At 41.9% G+C, this 24993-nt stretch overlaps 2 protein-coding genes across 6 annotated transcripts in view; both read right to left on the reverse strand.

The window, feature by feature from the left end:
• The window catches only part of LOC122890444 (protocadherin alpha-C2), a 113675-nt gene that overhangs the window by 14293 nt on the left and 74389 nt on the right, over window positions 1-24993 (reverse strand). For 3 of the 5 annotated variants that reach the window (XM_044226083.1, XM_044226075.1, XM_044226062.1), the window contains exons 2-3: window positions 19075-19133; window positions 15814-15902 (exon numbers count right to left, since the gene is read on the reverse strand). In XM_044226083.1, coding sequence (XP_044082018.1) covers window positions 15814-15902; window positions 19075-19133 — 148 coding nt within the window. Of the gene's footprint in view, window positions 1-15813; window positions 15903-19074; window positions 19134-24302; window positions 24348-24993 lie in introns of all 5 variants that reach the window. The other 2 variants (XM_044226067.1, XM_044226054.1) reach the window with 1 other exon arrangement.
• LOC122890468 (protocadherin alpha-12-like) overlaps window positions 15880-24993 on the reverse strand; it is a 91652-nt gene continuing 82538 nt past the window's right edge. Inside the window, 2 exon segments of the mRNA XM_044226095.1 lie at window positions 15880-15902; window positions 19075-19133. The gene's annotated coding sequence lies outside the window, so the exon portion shown is untranslated.

The raw sequence follows: 24993 nt of genomic DNA on the forward strand, positions 1-24993 counted from the left end.
GGTACCTCAACTTCCTAGGCATTAAACTGGGTGTAATAATAGACTCATCTCTGGGAGAGGCTATACAGAGTAAAGGAGATATTACATGTAAGGTGCTTAAGACAGTGCTTGGCTTAAGTAAACAAAAGGCTTAAGTGCTTAATACTGGTAAGCTATTACTAATATTATTCGCAAGGAAATGCACAAGGAAGTGCACAAGATAAATGTATAGGAATGTACATTGCATTGTTTAAAAAACTGAGATACCAATAAGAAACTGGATAAATGAATAATAATACAGGCATACGACACAGTATATCCTTATTTTAAAAAAATGAAGTGGGTCTATATGCACTGACTTGAAAAGGTGTTTATTAAAAAACAAAGCTGTATATTACTATGCATAACATCTCATTTTGCTTTTTGAAAAGCTGTTTGTTTTTAACAAGCAAAAAAACATTCAGGAATGCCAGGCTGGCTTAGTTGAATTATGTAATTAAAAATTACTTTGAAAAATATTTGGAAGAGGGAATCCTAGTGTGAACGATGGACTCTGGGTGATCATGCCTGTCATCGTGGGTTCCTCGAATGTGCCAAATGGACACTGTGGTCCTGGATATCAGGAGCCGGGAATGCTGTGCACCTGCAGGGACGGGGCCATATGGGAACTCTCTGTCCTCTCCACTCAATTTTCCTGTGAACCTAAAACAACTCAAAAAAAATAAAGTCTGTTGGGGCACTTGGGGGCTCAGTGGGTTGAGCATCTGTCTTCGGCTCGGGTCATGATCTCTGGGTCCTGGGATGGAAACGTTAGACTCCCTACTCAGCAAGGAGCCTGCTTCTCCCTCTATCTGCCATTCCCTGTGCTTGTGCTCGCTCTCTCTCTGACAAATAAATAAATATTAATAAATAAACAAATAAATAGTGTTAACTTAAAAAAATATTTTGAGGATACACACAAAACTGTTAACAGTGGTGGTCTCACTGAAGGGAAGCGGGATTGAGGGAAATGAATATTTTCATGCAAATGATGCTGTACTGTTTAATATTCATACCAATAATACAATTTACATGTTATTTTATTCTACAGCACTTTGAACTTCATGTTTATCAAAAGGCTGGGGGTACACACTAAACTATTGATAGTGGTGACTTCCTGGGAGCGTGACTGGAGATGGGAGGTAAGGTACTAGTCATTTTACTGTAGTTTTGTATGGATTTCATTCATCACAATTTTTGGCTTTATAATTAAATCAGGGAGAGATGAAAAAGATGACTAGCGCAGCCCCTCCTTAATCCGCTGCAAATTCAAAAACTGGCTCAAAAATTAGCTGAAACAAAACATCGCTGCCCTAGACAGTCTGGACCCAACACCAGCTACATAACTTGCAGGGCCCATAAAAAATTCCCCTAAGTACTCAAAGATGGCAACAGCATAATATTTAATCTCATGAAACAAACTGTGGGTTGCTGGGGGGAGGGGGTTTGGGAGAAGGGGGGTAGGGTTATGGACATTGGCGAGGGTATGTGCTTTTGGGTAAATTGGAAGGGGAGGTGAACCATGAGAGACTATGGATTCTGAAAAACAGTCTGAGGGGTTTGAAGTGGCGGGGGGGTGGGAGGTTGGGGTACCAGGTGGTGGGTATTATAGAGGGCACAGCTTGCATGGAGCACTGGGTGTGGTGAAAAAATAATGAATACTGTTTTTCTGAAAATAAATAAATTGGAAAAAAAAAAAAAAAGATGGCAACAGCATAATATTAAACCAAAGAGGCCTTTCTAGGCACAAGGCCCCATGAAGCAGCCCTGGCTGGACCAAAGAGCCCCCTGCTGGGTCCCTTCTTCAGCACCACAACTAGACAGGGACCCTTCCTCCATCTTTCCTGCTGCCGGCCCCACCAGAAATTGGGAACCACAGTCCTTTCACCCAACAAAAAAACTGCTTCTGGGTGGGTCTAGCTGGCTTTTCACACTTTTCTTCTCTCCCCTTCCCCCTCACTTGGTTGCAGTCTGCGCTTCTTAAAATTTGGCAGCAATCCCAGGCCCTGTGTTGCTGTGTCACTTCTCAGCCTTGAGCAACCATTTCTAGACAAGCAGTGATCTCCCTGCACAGAGGGTATAAAATGGAGGTGCCATCAGAACACTATAGGAGAAGGGGGACAAGAGAAGGAGTGTCATCAGGGGAAAACCCTCTGCACCACCATTACTCCATACCTCCCTGCACTTCCTATATCATTTCATTTAATTTGGCAAAACCATTTTGAATGCTGTTTTTACTGTGTGCCAGGCATTGTGCTAAGTGCCAGGAATATTAAATTGCATAAATGATAACATTTTTTGAATGTTAACCATGAGCTAAGCACGGCACTAAGCATTCTGCCTGCTCTAGCTCATTTAATCCTTACAGCAACAGTCTCTCCCCTTCTACACCCCAATAAATTTGAGGCACAATGACTGAGCAGAACAGGGACCTGAGGCATTGTGCAATGCTGTGCTGCCTCCCTTAAGAAGCAAACCAAGGCAAAATTTAAACAAACTTGGCCTCCCTCTCCCCATTTTCACTGACAAAATCAGATCAAGTGCACCCAGCATTAGCTCAGAACATTTCCAAGGCCAGTCCATTTTACAAAAATGCTGTAATCACCTCCCTTTAGGTCCACATTTCTAAAAAGTTTCCAAAGTAGAAATGAAAAAGAAATTTTAAAAATACAAAATCAATATACAGAAATCTGTTGCATTTCTGTACACTAATAATGTAGCAGAAAGAGAAATAAAGAAAACAGTCCAGTTCCATTCATGATTATACCAAAAACAAAAACAAAAACCCCCACAAATCCCTAGGAATAAACTTAACCAAGGAGTTGAAAGACCCGTACTCTGAAAACTTGGAAGACACTGATGAATGAAATTGTAGATGACACAACAAATGCAAAAATATTTCATGCATATGGAATGGAAGAACAGATATTGTTAAACGTCCATACTACCCAAAGCTATCTACAGATTTAATGCAATCCCTATCAAAATACCAGCAGCATTCTTTTTTTTTTTTTTTTAATTTTATGTATTTATTTGACAGAGAGAGAGCACAAGCAGGGGGAGCAGCAGGCAGAGGGAAAGGGAGAGGCAGGCTTCCCGCTGAGCAGGACCCTGAGATCATGACCTGAGCCTAAGGCAGACACTTAACTGAGTCATCACTCAGGTGCCCTTACCAGCAGCATTCTTCACAGAACTAGAGTAATCTTAAAATTTGTATGGAACCACAAAGGACCCTGAATAGCCAAAGCAATCTTGAAAAAAAAAAAAAGAACCAAACTGGAGATACCATAATCCCAGATTTCAAGATACACTACACAAAGACATAGTAATCAAAATAGTATGGTATTGGCACGACCTTCGCCCCATTTGTGATCATTCAGTCTCTTGCTCTCAAACAAATAAATAAAATCTTAACCAAAAAAAATTACAACCATTTAAACAGTTAGTATCCTAAATGCATGGTTGCAACCCTGAGGGAGAGAAGACAAAAGCAGCTCATTTATATCTCAAAATCCCTCAATTTAGAGAGAGCGCACTCTTACAAAAGAAATTTCCCCAAAGCAAATATTTAGAATCAATTTATACTTGGTCCAACAGAAGGAAACAGACGTGGCACTGACGATTGATTAAATGCAACTCCACTCACTGCAGATCTCAGGGAGGACAACCGGATTAACTTCTTGGTGATGCAATCCCTTGTAGAGGGGATGCTGGCCTCTAGGGAGGCTCTGTCATGGGTCTCAGGCCTAATCACTGTCAGAGGGGCGGGGAGGGATCCAGGCAGAGCTGCTGAGGGGGCTGAGAGGCTCTAGGCTTTGGAGGTACCTGGTCTGCTCCAATCTCAAGGAGGCAGCTAGTATGAGAATAGGTCTGTAATACAAAATGCTCCTAGAAAACACACAAACAAATCCTGTGTCCTTTGTATCCACAGACTTGTCCTGTCACCATCCTAACCTTTGCCCCTGACACAGGACGTCACACTCAGGAAAAGCAGATGAATGCCCGCTGAAGTACCTCCTCCCCCGAACCGCCCACAACTCCCAATGCACACGTGCACACCAATCAGGCTCCCCACTTTCTTCTTCAGGGAAGTCCTGAAGACCTGCTTTCATCTGCTTTCACCTAGACACAGGTGCTAGATGCATACACATGGCAGGCAATATGCACTGTTCCTTATCTCCTGGCATCACCCTGGGGACAGTGACTTTCCCACTAGCTATTGTGCCCTTTAATTGACTCCTTCCAGATCAGGCTGCGGGTGATCCAAAGAGTTCCTGTCTTCTCCTGACTGCTCTAACTCTTGGGAAAATACTTAGGCCTGGGACAGAACAATATCTCTTAGCCTCTAACATAACAATGTGCCATCTTCCTCCTCTCTCTCCATTTTCACCTCTGCCCATAGAGAAACACCCAGCAACCAATACTTCCATTCATGGGGAATGGGCTAGGAAATGGGTTCTCACCTTTAGCTCCATTTCCATACTTATTCTTCCCAGGAAGGAAAAGTTATCTGTCCAGTTGGGGAGATTACCATAAGTCATATTTCAAATGGATCATGCTTTTTGGTTGGGGAAAGTGAGCACTAACAGTCACTGTTTTTTCATGGTATCCCTCTCCTCTGACTCTTTGCTACTCTCTGCTCTAGCTCCACTTGGTAATCAAATCAGGATGGTTCTTCCTCCTCACCAAGATAGCGGTCTGCCATTCTTGATTTTCCTCCCTTGTCTTTGGGAGGTGGAGGCTCTACCATATTCCCCACACCATCTTTACCAATAATAAATCTGATTCTGAACTTTGATTCCTCAGTTGGCTCCTTGAATCTACTCTTAATTAATTAAGACTTAGAGGGAAAGGGAGGTGATTAATTAGTCTCCACCAAAGTTCAGACAATTAATAATAGCCTCCAAAGCTGTGTAAAGTCTAATCCTCACAGACTCTCGCCACACCTCTTCATGGTCCTGATACGCACTTTATTTTACCTTTATCTCTACTGAAGTTTACAACACACAGACGCACACAGCCACAGCTGCTTGAACATGAAAGACCCTGAGCTAATGGTCCCCTTCAAAATGCTGAAATCCTAATTCCTGAAACCTGTGAATGTGATGTTATATGGCAAAAGGGAATTTGCAGATGTGATTAAACTCGGGAAGTTAAGACAGTTTATTCTGGATTATCCAAGTAGGCCCAATGTAATCACAAGGGTCCTTCTAAGGGAAAGAGGGAGGCAGCAGAGTCAGAGTCAGAGAGAGTTCTGCAGATGCTCTCCTGTTGGCCTGGAAGATAAAGGATCCAGGAGCCAGGATATGCAGGCAACCTCTAGAAGCTGGAAAAAGCAAGGAAAGAGCCCCTCCCCTACAGCATCCAGAAGGAATGGAGCCCTGCTGATATCTTGATTTAAATGCAGGGAAATCTATTTTAGATTTTTGATTTCCAGAACTATGAGATAATAAAGTTGTATTGGTGTAAGCCACCTAATGTGTGGTAATTTGGTACAGCAGTCCTGGGAAACTAACAAAGATTTTGGTACCTAGAAGTGGAGTCTTGCTATTAGAAATAACTAAAAATGTTGATTTGGTTTTGGAATTGAGCAATGGTTGGAGATTGGAAGAATTCTGAGAAGCATGAGATAAAGTGCCTAGCATACTTTGAACAGACTCTTAGTAGAAAAGTAGTTACTAAGACACTGCTAGAGAGGATTCAGGAAGAAGTGAGAAATGTTAGAGAAAACATATCATCATCTTAGGGAATACCTAAATGATTATGAACAAAATGGTAGTAGAAATATGGACAATTAAAGAGGCTGTCAGTTCTAATACAGCTCTAATGCAAATGAGAAACAGGTTATTAGAAACTGAAGGAAAGTGGATACTTGTTATATAGTAACAGGAATCCACCTTGATTTAAGCCAAGTAAAACTTCTCACCTCCAGAACTGTAAAACAGTGAATCTGCATTGCTTTAAGCCATGAAGTTTGTGGTAACTTGTTATAATAGCAATGAGAAGGGGCGCCTGGGTGGCTCAGTCGGTTAAGTGTCTGCCTTCAGCTCAGGTCATGATCCCAGAAATCTTGGGATCAGGCCCCACATTATGCTTCCTGCTCAGCAGACAGACAGTTCCTCCTCTCCCTCTCCACCCCCCCACCTTCAATCCCCACTCCCCACTTCCCACCCCCTGCTCGTGCTCTCTCTCTCATTCTCTAACTCAGATAAATAAATAAAATCTTTAAAAAAATAGTAATGAGAAACTAATACAGAACTCACAGTCAGCCTGGAACTCGGACAATGAATAGTGTTGTCCAAGTTACCAAACTATTCCCTTCACCTGGCATGTGGGACAAAGTATCAGTAATGTGTTAGTTAAGTGCACAGGGTTCACTAGCAGGCAGACATGGGGGATATCTGCATATATGGGCAGATATGGGTGAGCAAATATTAAACACCACTATGTGCTAGACACCTTGCTCGACACTGAGAGTATAACAGTGGGCAAAAAACACTAAATGTGTAAATGTATGGAAATCACTTAATTTCTATGAGTCTCAATTTCCTTATCTAAAACATGGGAATGACAATGTGTTTCTCTCTTGTTTAAGTATCCAATGCATATAAAGTGCTTGTCACAGTTTCAATAAATAATAATTCATTCAGTCTTCTTCTCTCTTGTTTTAAAAGATTATTTTATAACAACAGGGGGCAACAACACAGGATTTAAAGATTCTGAAACTTCAACAAAGACCCCCTCATCAACATACATACTTCCTTGCTAATAGGTTATCTGTATCCCATGGTTCATCATTAAACACAGATCCAATCTCACAGGCTCAAAGGTGTCCACCTCAGGGCTGTCTACATACCTGGTGATACTCTTTTCCCCCCAAAACTCTCTGACATGTAGTTTGGTGTGAATCATGTAAATCATTAATTCACACAGGCTGAGGCTTTGAGCCTTGCTACAGACTTTTGGTTGACCCTAGATGATTATGGGAAAAGAGATGTGACACATGTGTTTTGGGTAAGACAGTATCTATAGTGCAGAGTCAAAAAACATAAACGAGAAGACCTGGGAAATGCCACCTCACTGCTCAGGTTGGCCCATGATGCTAGCTAGAGCAACAGCTCTGGGCACAGGATTGGTCCAATGTTGGAAGTAAGCATTCTTGGACCATCAACAACAAACGTGTTTATTCAGACTTCCTACATTTTTTAAGTTTGTTTGGTAATCCAGAGGCCAGCTGTAATCCAGAGGCCAGGTACACTATTGGGTTCGACAGTTAAGAGCTTCTCTAGTAACTCTAGTAACAATAAGCTTCTCATCATCCCTGTTTTCTTGTAGATACAAATTTGTTTCCTAAAAGTTACCTTTTTATACCCTAACCTTCTAGAGTTACACCTGTGAGTCTAACTTCTTCTTTTTTCTTTTTAAAGGCTCGATCTATTTATTTGACACAGAGAGAGCAGGAGAGTACAAGCATGAGTGGCAGAAGGAGATGGGGAAGCAGGCTCCCCGCTGAGCAGGAGCCCAGTGCAGGGCTTGATCACAGGATCCTGGGACGCTGACCCGAGCTGAAGGCAGTTGCTTAACCAACTGAGCAACCCAGACACCCAAAGTTTGACTTCTATAAAGCTCTCAATTTTGTGTTTCCATCCTGGTACAAACATCATTTAAAAAAAAATTTTTTTTTTTTGAGATTTTATTTATTTGAGAGATAGAGAGCTGGAGACCGAGACGGGGAGAGAGAGAGAGAGAGAGAAAGCATGAGCAGGGTGAGGGGCAGAAGCACGCTCTCCAATGAATAAGGAGCCTGACGTGGAGTTTGAACTCAGGATTCCAAGATCATGACCCAAGCCAAAGGCAGCACCCAACCGACTAAGCCACCTTGGTGCACACAAACATCCTTTTTAAAAATTTATTAAGTTTTGGGGCACCTGGCTAGCTCAGTGGTTTAAGCCTCTGTCTTCAGCTCAGGCTGCCTTCAATCTCAGGGTTCTGGGATCAAGCCCCACCCTGGGCGGCTCAGTGGGTTAAGCCTCTGCCTTCAGCTTAGGCCCTGGTCTCAGGGTCCTAGGATCAAGCCCCAAATTGGGCTCTCTGCTCAGTGGGGAGCCTGCTTTCCTCCCCCTTCCCGCCCCCCCGCCTGCCACTCTGCCTTCTTGTGATCTCTATCTCTGTCGGGTGAATAAATAAAATCTTTTAAAAATTTTTTATTACGTTTTTATTTTAATTCGAGTGTAGTTAACATTCAGTGTTATATTAGTTTCAGGTGTACTTTTTCAATTTCTTTCTTTCTTTTTTTTTTTTTTAAGATTTTATTTACTTATTTGACAGACAGAGATCACAAGTAGGCAGAGAGGCAGGCAGAGACAGATGGGGAAGCAGGCTCCCTGCCAAGCAGAGCGCCCGATGCGGGGCTTGGTCCCAGGACCCTGAGATCATGACCTGAGCCGAAAGTAGAGGCTTAACCCACTGAGCCATCCAGGTGCCCCACTTTATTTCTTTTGGTACTGCCATCCTCAGGACTGCCTTCTCCCATCTTTCACCTGCCCACTCCCTTGGAGATAAACCATTCCAGGCAGGGCCACTGCTGAGGAAACTCTTGGTCTCATTGAGATTAGAGTGGAATGCCATTGATTTTTGCTCCCTCTTCTTTTTCTTTTTTTTTTTTTTTAATTTTTTAAAATTTAGTTACTTATTTAATTTAGTTACTTATTTAGTTACTCTCTGTCTTATGACAGAGAGAGCACAAGCTGGTGGAGCAGCTGGCAGAGGGAGAGGGAGAAGCAGGCTCCCTGCTGAGCAAGGAGCCCGACCTGGGGCTTGATCCCAGGACCCTGGGATCATGACCCAAGCCAAAGGCAGTTGCCTAACCAACTGAGCCACCCAGGCACCCCTCCTTTTTCTTTTTTAAAATATTTTATTTATTTATTTGAGAGAGAGTGAGCAAGAGAGACAGCATGAGCAGGGGCACAGGGGGAGGAAGAAGCAGACAGCCCTCTGAGCAAGGAGTCCAAGGTGGGGCTCGATCCTAGGACTCCGGGATCATGACCTGAGTCAAAGGCAGATGCTTAAGTGAATGAGCCATCAAGGTGCCTCCCCTCTCCTTTTCTGACTGTGGGTAGCAAGCTCTACGTGCAGAGGCAGAAGAGGCATCTCTCCAGTCCACATACTCAAGTCCAGGTCTCCTAGCAATGAACTCTCTTGTGGCCCTTCCCTAAGGGCTCCTGGGCTCTAACCAGTGCTTGACCTGAATATGTTTCTCCAAATTAGGCAATGACCTTTTCAACTTAAAGTTGACTGCCTCTGTGGAAATGAACATTTCAAGTTCTTTTGGAATCTGGGCTGAGTTTCTCTGAAAATATTTGTCATTCAAGAGCCTTGCTATTGCTGGGGATAGGCTTTCATTTCTATTTTACTAGAATCAGTGAGGCTTTAGGCAATGCTTGCTAGGGCTGCAAAGCTTAAAGTAATTACAAGCTATTACCTCTCCTCTGCCCTCAAACCAGGTTATAGGTAGGTCCTTTTTGTCTAAGCATCTCTCAGAGAGGAGCTCTAAGCCCACCAATTCCAAACAATCCAAGCCATCTTTCCTCCAGAATGAAGTATAGACTCACGACCACTTTGCCACAGCGCTCTCAGGCTACACAGGGAGCCTGTCATCTTTGAGCCAAGTCAGGTGGCAGACTTGGTGATCGCTGCCTTCCCTTGGTCCTTTGAGACATCAGAATCTTCCCAGTAGAAACCTGAATTTCCCTTTTGATAAGGGGTTTAAAAATTTAGCTACCAACCATGGTGTACATACACAACTAGGAGAGAAGGTAATTAGGAAACTCTACTGTTCCATGCAACACTCTTCAACAAAAGAGGGATAAAAGTGTATTATTTTCCCAAGACATGATTCAAAAGTTGTTTCTCATGATGAAGTTTTCAGGGGCCAGTCTGTATGCTCCAGCACCACATTAAAGGGATCAATGATAACCTAAGGAACTATAATGAGTATCCATTGCCTGACCCTGCCTTAGCTGCTTCTCTGCCTCTGGGGGATTTGAAGGAAAGTGGAGCCCAAGGTAACAGTTCTTGCTACTCTTCTTTCCTCACTATACCCTCTAAAATGTATGCCCAGAAGCGTAAGCTGGAGTGCAGATGGGACTGGATTTTCAGGAGGCATATAAACTCTGTTGGTGGGTCACTTTTAAGGAAGAAATTCATTCATTCATTCATTCATTTATTTATTTATTTTTAAAGATTTATTTATTTATTTATTTGACAGAGAGAGATCACAAGTAGGCAGCCAGGCAGGCAGAGAGAGAGAGAGGAGGAAGCAGGCTCCCTGCTGAGCAGAGAGCCTGATGTGGGACTCGATCCCAGGACCCTGAGATCATGACCTGAGCCGAAGGCAGCGGCTTAACCCACTGAGCCACCCAGGTGCCCCAAGAAATTTATTTATTTTGTATCATGGTCCCAACACTCACTGTATTCTGCCCTGAGCTAATCAATCCTGGAAAAAATGGTGTAGAAAAAAATGAGGGAGGTGGAGGAAACACAGGGTTGAGGGAAAGAACTATCTCAGAATCCACTTATTAAACAGAAATGTTGAGGGGCACCTGGGTGTCTCAGTCAGTTAAGTGTCTGCCTTTGGCTCAGGTCATGATCTCAGGGTCCTGGGATAGAGCCTTGCGTTGGGCTCTGGGCTCAGCAGGGAGTCTGCTTCTCCCCCTGCCTCTGTGCTCATGCTCTCTCTCTCAAATAAAGAAATAAAATCTTAAAAAAAAAAAAAAAAACCAATAACCCAGTAAACAGAAATGTTCAATTGTGGGAAAACCAGGAAGTTTTCATGCTAGTTTTTTCATTTACATGATCATTAAAAATAGAAGGTGCAGGGTGTTCTTCTAAAGGCGGAGGCAAAGGTGAATGAACAAAGCAAGTAAAGACTTAAGTTTCATGGTTTCTAATTCCCCATTCCCACACTGTCTTGCTCCTTCCCTCCACGTCAGGTCAGAACACAAAACATGAGCTACAGAGAGAACTACAACAGAAGTGATGAGCCCCGAACCCCCAAAAAGTCAAAGTGCACCTTCCAAGGACTCACATTCCTCAGCTAGAGACCTCTCAGCCTGGCCCTGAGCCTCCAGTGGCAGTGGAGGATGTGAATGAGGGAGCCGCCTCACACACACAGATTGCTGATCTCATTTTGTTTCCTAATAAGGATCTGTACACACCTCCCAGGACCGTGATTGCCATGACAACAGCAGAAGTTGAGGGTGAGCAGGTTAGTGGAACAAGCAGGCTTTCTAAATCCTCAAACGAGGCCTAAGGCTGCACTCACTCATGAAGTGGGAAAATTCGTGTTGGCAGTGCTCCTAAACGGATTCCGAAAAAACTCAAGGATCATGGCTTCTTTTGGGAGAAGAGTCAGAGATGGATTCTACATGAAGCCCCTTCATGGAAAGGTGATTTTGCCAGAGAGGTAGGAAAGCCTAAGACAAATAAAAGCACAAATCTTACTCCACACCCCCACCCTGCATAAAACTAGGGCACATAAACTGTGTCTATCATCCACAGAGTAACGACATCTGGCAAACCAGGGCAAAAATAATCCCCCACGGATAAGAAAAAACAAAAACAAAAACAGGTGCATTAAGAAAAATCTTCAGAATAGAGCCTTCCCACAGAGACAGACAACTCAGAACAATTCAGACCTAAATTCTCAATGTGAAAGATAGACTCATACCTTGGAAAATCAAAAAAAGTGCTACCATCTACCAAATGTTATTCTCCAGGTTCTGGAGCATGCATGTATTATCTCATTTAATTCTTGTTACAACCTTATTAGGTGGGCGCCACTATTATCTCCATCTTACAGGGGAATTAGGAATCAGAAACATTAAATAAGGGACTTAGAACAGCACAGCAGCCGAGCTAGAATTCAAAGAAGGGTTACTCTGACCTGGAGCCTGAACTCTTAGTGATTCTCTCTCTAATGTAAGGAAAGGGCTCCTGTTTCCTGCAAGAATCATGAGTAGATGCCTTCCTTGCACAGTTTCTGAGCCTCCAAAGATACCACACAACCTCAGGAATATTTACTCTCAAATCTACACCAGTTTTTAAACTTTGGGGTACATTGGAGAACATGGAGAGCTTTTTAAAACACAGACTTCTAGGCCCCAATCTGAGAATTTCTGACTCAGAAGGAATTAGTGCGGCTGCTCCAAGTACTGTACTTTGAGAACCACTGTCCGGTCACTCTAAACTAAGGTCCCCTAGGCCTCCCTGCCTTAGCCATCCGGCCTGCCTAATTAACCTTCCACTGCCTAGTCCCAATCCCCTGGGGTCTTCCTTGACAAACTATAGTGTTATCTTTGGCAGTGGGGTGTGTTTTTGGAAGTGCCTGGGCGCTTTTGAAAATAGGATCTCCCACTCCAAAAATAATCTGTTGCCTGAGGTAATGAAAAATAGAAAAGGGGGCCCGGAAGAAGCACTAGGGGATAGCAAAGCAGCCTGGTGCGCTGAAGCCAGACAGGCTCTCTCAAAGGCAGGGGCAGTCTTTTTACAACCTCTCAGGCTTCCCTCTTGGAACTGATCACAAGAGGGCACCCATTAAAACCTCTTCAGAACATTCACATTGAAAAAGTGAGAGTTGTAAACGGGTATGACTGGCCCTTTAACGCCCCCGCCCCAAGAAGCTGTAACCGGATGCTCTCCCTCCTCAGCCCATTTTCTTTCCTCTGCTCAGTCTCACGGGAAGCTGCTAAAGAAGCCCTTGTCCTGGTCTGCTCACACAGAGGTGAGGCTGGAGAAGGGGGGCAGGAATCAGGATTAACCAATTTGATCCCTGACTTGTTTATCCTGCAAGAGACATCACCTGGCAATGTCCCCATGGATCCTTTCAGAGCGTGACATCTTATCCTAGGTTTTTGTGGACTGTGAAGATAAATGAACGGTTCAGTGACAAAGCAAAAGAATGCATCAATGGAGGAGAAACAACCGCAAGGAAGACACGTGAATGAGGATTGGGGCACAGACGGCCTCCTTCTCTTCACGGCCGCAGGCTGCAGCTCTTTTAGGTGTGAAAAGGTAGTGGCTCATGAGAGGGTCTCAGACACATGTGTAAGGAGACCCAAGCAACAAGAGGAAACCTTCTGGAAGCAAATGCACCTTCATCATGAGGCACTAAGGGCAACAGAATCAATGAAAGGCAGGCTCTTCTTGGGATCGGAAATAAACAAGTTTTTGAAGCATTTTCCTTTTCTCTGTGGAGAGCTAATGAAGCCTCCTCATTCCATCTCCTGAAGGGCAGCTGGGGTAGGGGTGTAGGGAGAGTGTACAGATGTCAGGATGATCCAGACAACCTTAGAGGGTGTGTCTCTGGGTCCAGAAATGAGGATTACTGAATTCTGGCCACCAGGTCATCAGCCTAGGCCATGTCATGGATCATGCAAAACCATTCCAGAAAAAAAAAGATAAAATTAGGCATTTATTAACACCGTTTGTCAAGCACTATATTCAGTTCTTTCCTCTTTAGTAATCATGGCAATTCATTAAGATAGGGGTTATCACCATACCCAGTTTACAGATAAATAATAGTAATAGGAAAACGTGAATTTAAGCAATTTGCTTTAGCTCACCCAGCAAGGAAGTCTGGAATTGCAATTTGATTCAGATCTGATTCCAAATCATGATCTTAATCCTTATGCCATATTCCTTACTGACTCAGCAGAACATATTTTTGAGTCCTAAAACCTAAAAATGTTGAAAGGACAGTGCAGAAAGCAGAGGGGCATTCCTTTAACTTCAAGTCACTGGTGAGGAGTTGTGTGGAAAAATATGGTGAGGTCACCCGTGGACTACGTGGAAGATGGAAGCTGTGTCCAGCTCAGTCCATGAGGATGGTGACTCGTGCTTCAGGAGCCAGGCACAGTCCTGGACAGAGGGATTAGACAATAGTGAAGGGGAGCAATGGCAACTCCTTCCTTATCTTCTGTCAAGAAAAGGGGTTCCTAACATTCTTTCAGATCTGAAGTAAAAGAGACCTGGGCCAGATGCAAATGAAAAAACTGGTGGACGGTTCCTACTGCACATTTGCCTAGGAACGTGCAGCCACCAGCATCATCAATGAAAGGGAGAATGTATTCTGACTTAGTTCCTGGCTCACCAGAGTGACCTACAAAGCCCCGTGAGAACAGGAAAAGCCCTAAAATGAAGGCAGGTGAGCAGGGCGTGGGTGTAGCTGCTTTCAGAAAAGATCTTAACATTCTAGGTGCCTCCCATGCTGCAGTACTGGGCAGCCCAACAGCCCTTCCTCCTCCATCACTTCTTCGCTCCATCCCTGGCACTGGGGTTGCAGATTTGTCAATGAACTATTTTATGTTCCTCTTCTTGCCATCTGGCAATATTACTCTCTAATGAATTGCTTTAACTTGTGTGTTTTCTGTTGTGTTTTTTTTTTTTTTTTTGACAAATGTGACTTTTAGTTGAATCATGCCACATTCATAAATAGCAAATGCTGGCTGATTAGAATCGATGAAAGCCCTTAGAGTTGCCAGCAAAAATGGGCCCTTAGCTGCACATGTTACTCGGATAGCCTAATCATTGAAAGGCACCTGATTATTTTTGGAAAGAATGTTTCACACGCACACTTGTGTCATCTATAATGTATCTGTGTATATATTTGAATTAGAATGGGTTCTTGCAGGCCAGCCATGCTAGGAATATTAGTGCTACACACACTTGGATTTGGAGCTAGACACACTTGGGTGTGAATCCTACTCTGCCACTAACAAACTACATGAACCTGCGTATGTTTCTTATCCTCTCTGTGTCTCCAGTTTCTCATATGTAAAATAGTCATAATAAATCCCTTGCAAGGCTGTCATGGGGGATAAATGAGATCACATGTTTAATATGCTCGGCACAATGTCTGGGTAGATTATGGCTCAATAATCAGGAACTATTATCATCATCATGATGTTCTATTAATAGAGGATTATGATAGACACCATTTGAAGTCTCTGAAATCCTTCCTTTCTGAAAACTGTCGCAGGGATGGGCCTACAAAGCCATATTTTTATTGTATGCCATTGTATGATTAGACAAGAATAAGGAAACTAAGGAATTATGAGCTTAAGGAATTTTTCTATGCTCTCCCAGCCACTGGGTTCTTGATCCAATCTAGCAGATTCTATTTCCTGAAAGTATGGATTAGAATCAGCCCTCACTGGTCCTCTAAACTAAGAAACTGTGAGACAGTCACTTGTGCAAATGTACATGTCAAGGCAGTAAAAGTCAGTCTGCAGAATGATGTAGGTATGCAGAAAGAAGCAGGTCTGACTTTGACCTGGAGTCAAAGAGAGTAGTGCCTTGGTTTTTATACTTTCCATTTCCATGAGAAACTCCACTGCATGTATCTGTCTGTAGATCTATGTGTCTCCCTTTTGCTCACCACTCTAAACAGGTTTGCAACATCTTCAACCGAAAGATCTTTGCTAACAGTGTCACCTCTGCGCATGAGGCCACCAGATCTTCTCTGTGTGGCTCAGATAGCCTAAGCACATGAAAGACCCCTAGTTACTTTACAGTAGAACTTTATATACATGTGCACTCTTCTCTGTTTTTAATTCTTGAAGGACATTAAGTAGAAAATCAAAATAATCATGCAAGAGTATAAGGAAGTCATACATGGATGGAAAAGAAGAAAGACTAAAAAGAAAACCATTAGCATTCCTGATCTTAAAAAACAAACAAACAAGTCATCTAATTGTCTTCTAGAACCCAGCAAGAAGAGAGACCTTGGGTCTTTACCTGGTGTTGCACTGGATACTGTTGGCCACTGCTGATCAGGCCCTCCTGGACCAGCCCGTAGAATGCCAGCCTCCTCCAGGTGCACAGAGCTGAGTAAACACACAGACCCAAATAATGGTTAGACCATAAATGACTTTCCAGATCTTCTTCCACCCTGAGAAAGCGCATGGCTCTCTGAAGGCAGTGCTACGGCTAACACACTGTACTCATACTTGAAGCAATGACTGCTGAGCAGTTACCTTACATAAACTGCAAAAGCATCAGTGACTTCCTGCTTGTTATACTATTTGGGCAATAAACATGTTTTATCTTTGTGGCAATTCTGGTTGTCATTAATGCCACATGGTGTTCAGTAAATCTAATGGGAAGCCCATCAGAGGGCTAATGCCATTTTAACACCTTATTGCTGAACCAGATGAGGAGAACTTGTTCTCAGAAGCCCCAGGCCTCTCTTGCTGATTCTCTTGTTTCTGGGTCCTCTATAGCAAAGACGAAAATACTTGAAAATTATTTGTTGACTGTAGCATTATTCCAAATTAGTTACCCAATTACTTCTTAACGTATTTCATGTTCTACTTTTTCTGTATTTTTTACTTATAGACCACACACCCTATATTTCCTGGGACTTGAGGAAGCCTATCACCATCACTCATGGATCCCAATTCAGAAGAGATTAATTCAGCATGAAATATTGCAGGGAGTGAGGCATGAACTGGGACTCCCTTGGAGGCAAGCAGAGATAGAATATAAATGCTTCAGGAATGGAGCAAACATCATATTCATTTATATATGTTCAATGCTCACACATAGGAGACCCTCATATACTTGTGGGATGGATGAAGGAATGAAGGAACAAACAGGACCGTAAGAGTAAACATCATCCCAAAGAATCCTCACCAGAATTAGAGGATTCTTTTCTTTTCTTTCTTTTTTTTTTTTTTTAAGATTTTATTTATTTATTTGACAGAGACCACAAATAGGCAGAGAGAGACAAGGGACGCTCTCTGTTGAGCAGAGAGCCTGATTCAGGCTCCATCCCAGGACCCTGAGATCATGACCTGATAGGAAGGCAGAGGCTCAACCCACTGAGCCACCCAGGCGCCCCTAGAGGAATCTTTTCAAAAAGACATTGGTTCATATTGCAAATTAAGTTACTCAAAATTTACACTACTATTTGAAGGGTTATGAGAGGCGGCGAAGCAGATGAACTATTGTGGGGGAAGCTCATCTATCAATTGAATATTCTTTCACTCTTGACTCTGAATAATATATCTAATCAAAATTCACTCATTAAGCTCTGCCGTACTGCAATTCTTCCCTTCATCTACATTCTAGAATCTTTCCCCCCAAATATTAATATCCTTCATGTGTTCCCAGATTCTTCCAGCAAATTCTATGAGTTCAGTCGGATTCATTCTGGAGATGTAACCACCCTGGAACCAGCTCAACTCAAAGCAGAATTTTCAAAAAAACAGTTGCATGAGGTCTGAGGCCAGAACGGCCAAGAAGCCAAGCACATGTGTTAAAAGAGAAGAGTATTCTTTGAGTTTACAACTCTAATATATGTTCAGTATACTGTATTATGAGGAATAAGTTACATTTAACTGCACTTTTTAGTTCATTCCTCATCCTACTTATATCTCATGGTATCTTAGTTGAAACCTGAATAGGAACGTACTTGGCTCCCCCCACCCCACTTGAAAATGGAGTAAGGAAGTGATATGTTTTAGCATTTTATTTCAAATGTAGCTTTAAAGGCACATCTCGTGGCTTTGACACTTTTCAAGTAAAGCACTAGTTAGTTCAGCCAGGAGAGAAAAAGCTGGTATTATAAACCATGCTTTTCCCTACTGCATGGTTTGCAGCAGTAGTAGCTCAGATGCAGGCAAAAGCATGAGCTGGTCACTAACAAACAGGAAGAGCCCTCCTGCCACTAGTATTCGAACATCCACACAAGTTTTTCTGGGCTAAAATTATGACCCAGGTTCCAATGTGACATCTCGATATGCCCATTGCTGATCTTCAGGCCTTCGCTGATTGGTTCTTGGTGAGAAATAGCACCCATTATAATGATCTCTGCTCGACTTATAATGTAATGCTTGAGACTATGTTAATTTATTTCACTTTAATGCATTTCTAAATGGACTTAAAACTAATTTTTCATTGACTTTTTTTTTTTAGATTTTATTTACTGGACAGAGAGAGTACAAGCAGGAGGAGCAGCAGGCAGAAGGAGAGGGAGAAGCAGCCCGACCTAGAGCTCGATCCCAGGACCCTGGAATCATGACCTGAGCCAAAGGCAGACGTTTAACCTTCTGAGCCACCCAGGCGCTCTAATTTTTCATAAACTTAACACATACTTTGTAAGCTCTCCCTTAAGAGACTGATGTAGGTTTGCTAAAGATCTACTGAACTGTTGCCCAGACATTTTGAGGGGCTTAAGTTTAGAGTTCATTCCTCCCTTGAAACAAAATCCTTTTGCAGGTAGTGATCATTAGTTTCCTGGTTTCCAAAGACACTCAAAAGTAAAGAATCTTTTATTTGGCCCTATGGCACTAAATCAGCTCTGGGGATAATGGTAGTTAATCAATTACTGTCAAAGAGACAAAGTAGAGAAACCAAAATTATATTTAATCTGAGTCTTAGAGTAATACTATTACTCTAGTTTCATTTAAAATAAGATAGATTTGGTCTCCAGATATTCAATAAAGGCCTTTCACATGGCTCATCCGCTAAAGAGCCCACGCCATCGATAGGAACCAGAGAGTAACAAGATGGGAAAGATAAGGAGATTCTAAAACGGATGAACATGAACAAGAATAACAGCCAGTTATTGCGGTTAATAGGATATAAGAGTCAACGTGTGACAGAAAACTAAGGTAGAAAACACATACTTATATTCGGGTCCAAAATCATCAGGATTAATTATAATTTCTAAGGGAGGGACAGAAAGTACAGGTGGGGAAGGGATAGAGGAAGTTGTAATTATTTCCCTACAGAACTTTCAATGGGAGAAAGTACCCAGAAGCCTGTCTCTGTAACTTTACAGGGAACTCTGATTTGCCAGCCCTTGATAAGCATTTAGCACTACTTCCAATGTTTCAATTAGAGATGTGGAGACAAAAGGAACTATTTTCTCCTGGAAAAGTATCTAAAACTTCTCAGTTTGACAGCAGTTTCCAGCCCCTGGACACAGAATGTGTCCGAGCCGTACAAAGTTAAAGTTCTCCCGACAGAAAGAAAAAGGAAGGAACTACATACCTGTGCATTCCTGCTCGGAGGGAGGCAGAGTAACGCCAGTCGGGGTTGGGCTGTCGTGGCTGCAAAAAATCACAAAGGGAGGTTTTGTTAATAAGGCAGAGTGGTGATTGCCCTGTGACTAATTAGCCTGTTTCCAAAATATTTCTCATATCTGAAAAAAGTATCGAAGGAGCCATTTTATGGGCAACTCTAAGATGCTATCCCTATATATATAGCACTTCAGGAGAAAATGAGCTCATCGGAGTCCGTCCACAGACTCCATATCATGGAAAAACCAGATTTAATGATGCTGTGAGGACCAGCTGTGGCTTCGCCTTGCTCAAAACAGGTCCATGTTCCTAAAGCAGCACTAGAGGGAGGGCAGGCTATTTTGAGACGGGGAAAGCTTGCATTGTTTTGCCTTCAAATGCTTCACTAAAGGAAGGTCTCCCATTTGGTATTCTAGCTAGAACAGGGCTCAAGACTCCATGAGTTCTGCTGGCCGGCCACGCTGCAGAGGACTGCAATCTGCTGCCGGCTTTGCAGACTGCAGCATGTCCCACCCAGGATGGATGGGGCCCAGTCGCAAGCCAGCGACTGAAAACTGCCTCTGTTGCTGCTTGGAGAGGAATCCCAGGGAGAGGAAAACAAACCACGACGGGAGTCTGAACTTGTTTTGCTACACAGTCCTTTTCATAAAATCCTACCCGCTCCCTGCTTTGCAGAGTGTTTGGCCTCCTCCCTCAATTACTGCTGCTCAGCTCTTACTGCTTAACAGGGAGTGCCTGAAATGCAAAAAGGGTCTGGCTCATCTGTTACCTTTGTCCACAAACTGTCAATTCCAAGTGGAGAGGACGAAAAAGGAAAATATAGGCCCCTGAAGACTGTTGGAGGAGTTATAGGTTGCATAGAAGGTACTCAGGAATCACTGGGGACAAAACGAACCACCATCACTATCCAGTATGTATTAGCAAAAATTTTGTTATAAAAGAATCCTGTGAGGGGCGCCTGGGTGGCTCAGTCAGGTAAGCATCTGCCTTCAGCTCAGGTCACAATCCTGGGCGGGGTCCACAGGGCTCCCTGCTCAGTGGGGAGCCTGCTTCTCCTTCTGCCCCTCCCTCTGTGCAAGCGTGCTCTCTCTCTCTCTCTCTCTCTCTCTCAAAAACAAATGAAATCTTTACCAAAAAACCCATGATGGATGTTCCCCGCAACATGTTTTCATGGGCAGAGATTAAAGTGGCTCTGTCACTGAATACTGAAGTCTATGTGAGTGGAAAGATGAACAGATGGAGATTGTATTCTAAAAATTCCTCTGGATTATAATGATCATTTTTGTAGATACAAAGCCACAGCAATACCAATAAACTACTTCAAAATGTCAGCAATTCTAGTTCTTATCCTTTTTATTGTTTATTCAAAGGATGCAGAGTATTTCATAGCCACACTTTCCCACAACACCTAGGAAAGAGGTGATCAGCATGTTAACTCCCAGACAGACTTGCAGGTGGCTGGATGGTATTCAGAAACTTAGCTGAAGTCAAGGCCCAGAAAAAGCTACAACTCTAAGATACTTCACTGCAAATGTCCCCATACATTAACTGCCCTCTCCAGTCCTTTCCAGTCACTGACAAGATAGGAATATCATCCTTGGTGGTCAAATTCACAGCATTCTATGGATGTTCCATCTAAAGTAGCATAAAACTCTACAGATGAAATGAAAGGGTTCTCATTTTCTACTAGCGGTGTTGCAGTGACCAAAAGAGAAACGATTTGCAACTCATTCTGTAAAGCTGGAAAAACAACTGAAATAATTCCTATTAATCCAATTATCACCATCTCTCCCTTTACCATCAGCAGCACTAGTGTCAACGGTGAGAACCTTCCTTTAATAAAGACTTGGATATTCATTAGGTAAATGTTGCCAATTTTTCTGTGATTGGGTAACATTTGTGATGGAAACTGCTGTGACTTCATCTTTGGACTGAAAAGCACCAACCTCGTTTTGCTGAAAAGCACAGTTCTAGTAGGACTGACTGAGAAACTCAGTTCCTGGGGCACCTGGGTGGCTCAGTTGGTTAGGCGACTGCCTTCGGCTCAGGTCATGATCCTGGAGTCCTGGGATCAAGTCCCGCATCGGGCTCCCTGTTTGGCAGGGAGTCTGTTCTCCCTCTGCTCCTTCCCCAACTTGTGTTTTCTCTCTCTTTCTCATTCTCTCCCTCCCAAATAAGTAAGTAAATAAATAAAAATCTTAAAAAAAAAAAAAAAAGGAACTCAGTTCACTACACAACCTCACTTCCTCAACTATAACTTGTCATGCTATTTTCTGTAATAGTCCATCAGCAACAAGGTGCTTCTTAGATTCATTTATCAGAATTGTAGTTATGACATGTCTTACGGTAGAAAGACTGGGCAGGGAAAAGGAAAGGAAGAATATACAGTGTTTTAAGTTTCCACACAATATTAGGCAATAGGATAAGCACTTTAAACATACTATTGCATTTACCCTAACACTTTTTTTAGATCATTAATTCTATATAAGGTGTATCTGTTTCGTCCATAAAACATATGAAGATCCTCAGATATTCATAATACGGAGCTATGTCCTCAGAGCTTCACATGGTTCAGGTATTGGGTAGGTTTTAAAAATGTTTCTGAACAAATAAACTATTATGCAAGAGTAACATTAATGTACTTAAATTTATAGAAATAAGAAATCTGAGCTTTAGAAAGATTAAATCACTTGCCTGATTGGTGGGTTTGGCTGATCGTTACATTTAGGTCTCCCGAACACAAAAGTTTGTGCATTAAAAAAAAAGATTTATTTATTTATTTGGGGGAGAGAGAGAGAGAGAGAGAAAATGTGAGCCAGGCAGGGGACTGCGGGGGAGTGGGTAACAGGGACAGAGGGACAAAGAGGGAGAAACTTTCGCAGACTCTTCACTGAGGACAGAGCCCATCCCAGGACCCTAAGATCATGATCTGAGCTGAAACCAACAGTCAGCCACTTAACCCGAATGAGTCACCCAGGTGTCCCACAAAAGTCTGTGTTTTAGACTAATTTACATGGAATGACATGTATTGTTGACTCGTGAACAACATTAGGTGTGAACTGCACTGGTCCACTTACATGTCGATTTTTTTCAATAAATACCGTATATAGTACTGTAAATGTATTTTCTCTTCCTTATGATTCTCTTAATAGCATTTTCTTCCCTCTAGCTGACTTTATTGTAAAGTATATACAATATAAATAACATACAATATATATATTTATTTATATTGTATATACACAATATAAATAAAAATTATATTTATACTATATATAATATAAAGCATATAAAATATATAAAAATACACCATATAAAATATTTACATAACATATAAAATATGTATTAACCAACTGTTTATATTCTTGGTAAGTCTGCTGGGCAACAGTAGGCTATTAGTAAAGTTTTTGAAGAATCAAAATTTATACTTGGATTTACAACTGTGCTTGGGTCTAGCACCCCTAATCTTGTATTGTTCAAAGGCCAACTATACTTCTTTTTTCTCTTTGTCACATCTGAGTTTCCCAGATTCTGGTTTATTTTTAAATGACACAAAATTTCAAGTAATAAATAAATACATGTGTGTTTAAACCAAGCTTGATTAAAATCAGAAACTCAAGTTTAAAAGTTGACTACTGATATACCAGACACATTGGGGACATATACTAAGGATTTGAATGAAGTGTGATTGTTTAGTTTTCTAACACTTGATGATAAATTCCAGAAGTATGCTTAATTCCTATTGGAATTAAGTGGAAATTAATTAACTCCAATTGGAATTAGTGGAAAGCCCCACTACATTCTGTTGTTTCAAAGCTTAGTCCTTCAGGAGACTAATAGCCACAAAACTCCAGATGTGGAAAAACTGATTTAGGTAGTCCATACAGGTGACGTAGCATTAATTAAGAGCAAGAAGCCATTTAAGTTTCTACCAAAATTATAACAAAGATTTAACTTATCCTGTAATGATATTATTTATTATTTACACCATAAAATATCTGAGCTATAGAAGGGTGAACCACCTCTTTCAAGACAAATTTAAAATAAAATAGGTTTAAAAAAGTTTATCTCCTTCAAAAAGAAAAAAAAAAAATCATAGGACCACTCAGGAAATGACACTCCTTGTCATGGAATCCATGCTGATGCTATTGGTAAACCGTCCTCTGAGACATGAAACTACATGCAATGTCTCCTTTTCTTCCTATAGGGACTCTATTAAGGATGTATCCTGCAGATTTTTCACACTGATACTCTGTGATCATTAGTATAAACTATGAGAGGCAGAATCCTAAAATTCCCCCCCAAGATCCTTACACCTTGATGTATGTGCCTTGCATAATCTCCAAGAATAAATATGATGGCTCTTACTTTGCTTGGATTATGTCATATGACACACTTGGCTTTAAAACAGGGAAATTATCTGGGCCAGACTGATCTGAGCACATGAGCCCTTTAAATCTGGGTGTAGAGATCAGAGACAGAGTTGGAGAGATTTGAAGCATTGGAGGGATTCCACGGGAGAGAAGATTCTCCACTGTTAGCTCCAAAGATGGAGGGTATCATGAGGCAAGGACCTGAGCACAACCCCTAGGTAAGTATGGAGTCCACAAAGAAGTAATATCTGCCAACAGCCTGAATGAACTTGAAAGCATATTCTTCCCCAAAGCCTCTAGAAGACAACTCAGCCAAGGTGCCATATTGATTTCAGCTGCGTGAAAACCTAAGCAGAGAACCCACTCACATCCTGTAGGACTCTGAGATAGTAAATGGGAGCTATTTTAAACCACTGATTTGTGGCAATTTCTTACAAAGCAATAGAAAATGAATATATAAACCGTTGGGTCAATAAGGCAAGAAGGAGTATAACATTTAAAATAATCACTGTTATATTACATACTAGTCTTCTAGTAAAGCAATTGAAAAGATAAGAAATACAAGAATTCCAAGTGAATTACTTTCCTCTGAAGTCACTTGCTAATCCATGAAGAAGGAAAGTAAAAAAATATAGTACTGAAACATACTAATGGGTTCTAGTACAACAGAAAAGGCTAGGTTTGCTTAATTCTGGAGGCACAGCCTGATAGCACAGCAGTTACTTCCTCACTCACAGTTTCACTTCCCTGGAGCCCAGAGTCCTGACCCTGCAAGGCCAGAAAGGAACTGATGTTGTTTGTGTGCCAAGGAACTAACATTTTTCTTCACCTTTGCAGTGTCAGATATTTCTTTGCATTTGTCAAGTTCAAATTCCTGAAAGAAAAAAATTGTAATTTTTAGGTGAGCAGATTTGAAATTTTGCTAAGGAATCCTCTTGCCCTTTGATTTTTGAAATAGTGATTATAGGTTATAATGCTAAAAATATGATCATATGGACAAACTAAATTTATATTCATACTTAATATACACAGGAAGTTTGAACCAGGTGAATTCCTAACAAAAGTCACGTTCAAAGACACCTGTAAATCTCCATTAAATTCATCGAAACCTCTGGACTCAGTAATGGCAAGTTTTCCTCAAATATCTGCGAAATGACATCATCCTAACCTCTCATTGAGAGCAGAAATTGGTGGCAAACCAAGGCAAGTATCCAGAACTGACTCTGCTTTTCTGTCAAGCAGACAGCATGCCAATGGGCAATTTATAATATGCCAGGCTGTGTCCCTGCAGTGTTTGGAGGTAGACCAGATGCCCATGTAACAGCTCACCCCTGGGTCAGAGGAAAGGGTAAGCCAATGACATTCAAGCTACAATAAATAGGTTTCATCATCAATCAGAATATTTGCAAGATAAGGAGGCAGAGAAGAGCTCAGCCATAATTCCATCTGGCTCAGCAGATCTGCAGAAAAAGCAAGGAAGGAGGTAATTTGAAGAAATTATTACATTACCAGACCAAAGA

The sequence above is a fragment of the Neovison vison genome, chromosome 1 (assembly GCF_020171115.1).
Source record: "Neovison vison isolate M4711 chromosome 1, ASM_NN_V1, whole genome shotgun sequence".
Lineage (NCBI taxonomy): Eukaryota > Metazoa > Chordata > Mammalia > Carnivora > Mustelidae > Neogale > Neogale vison.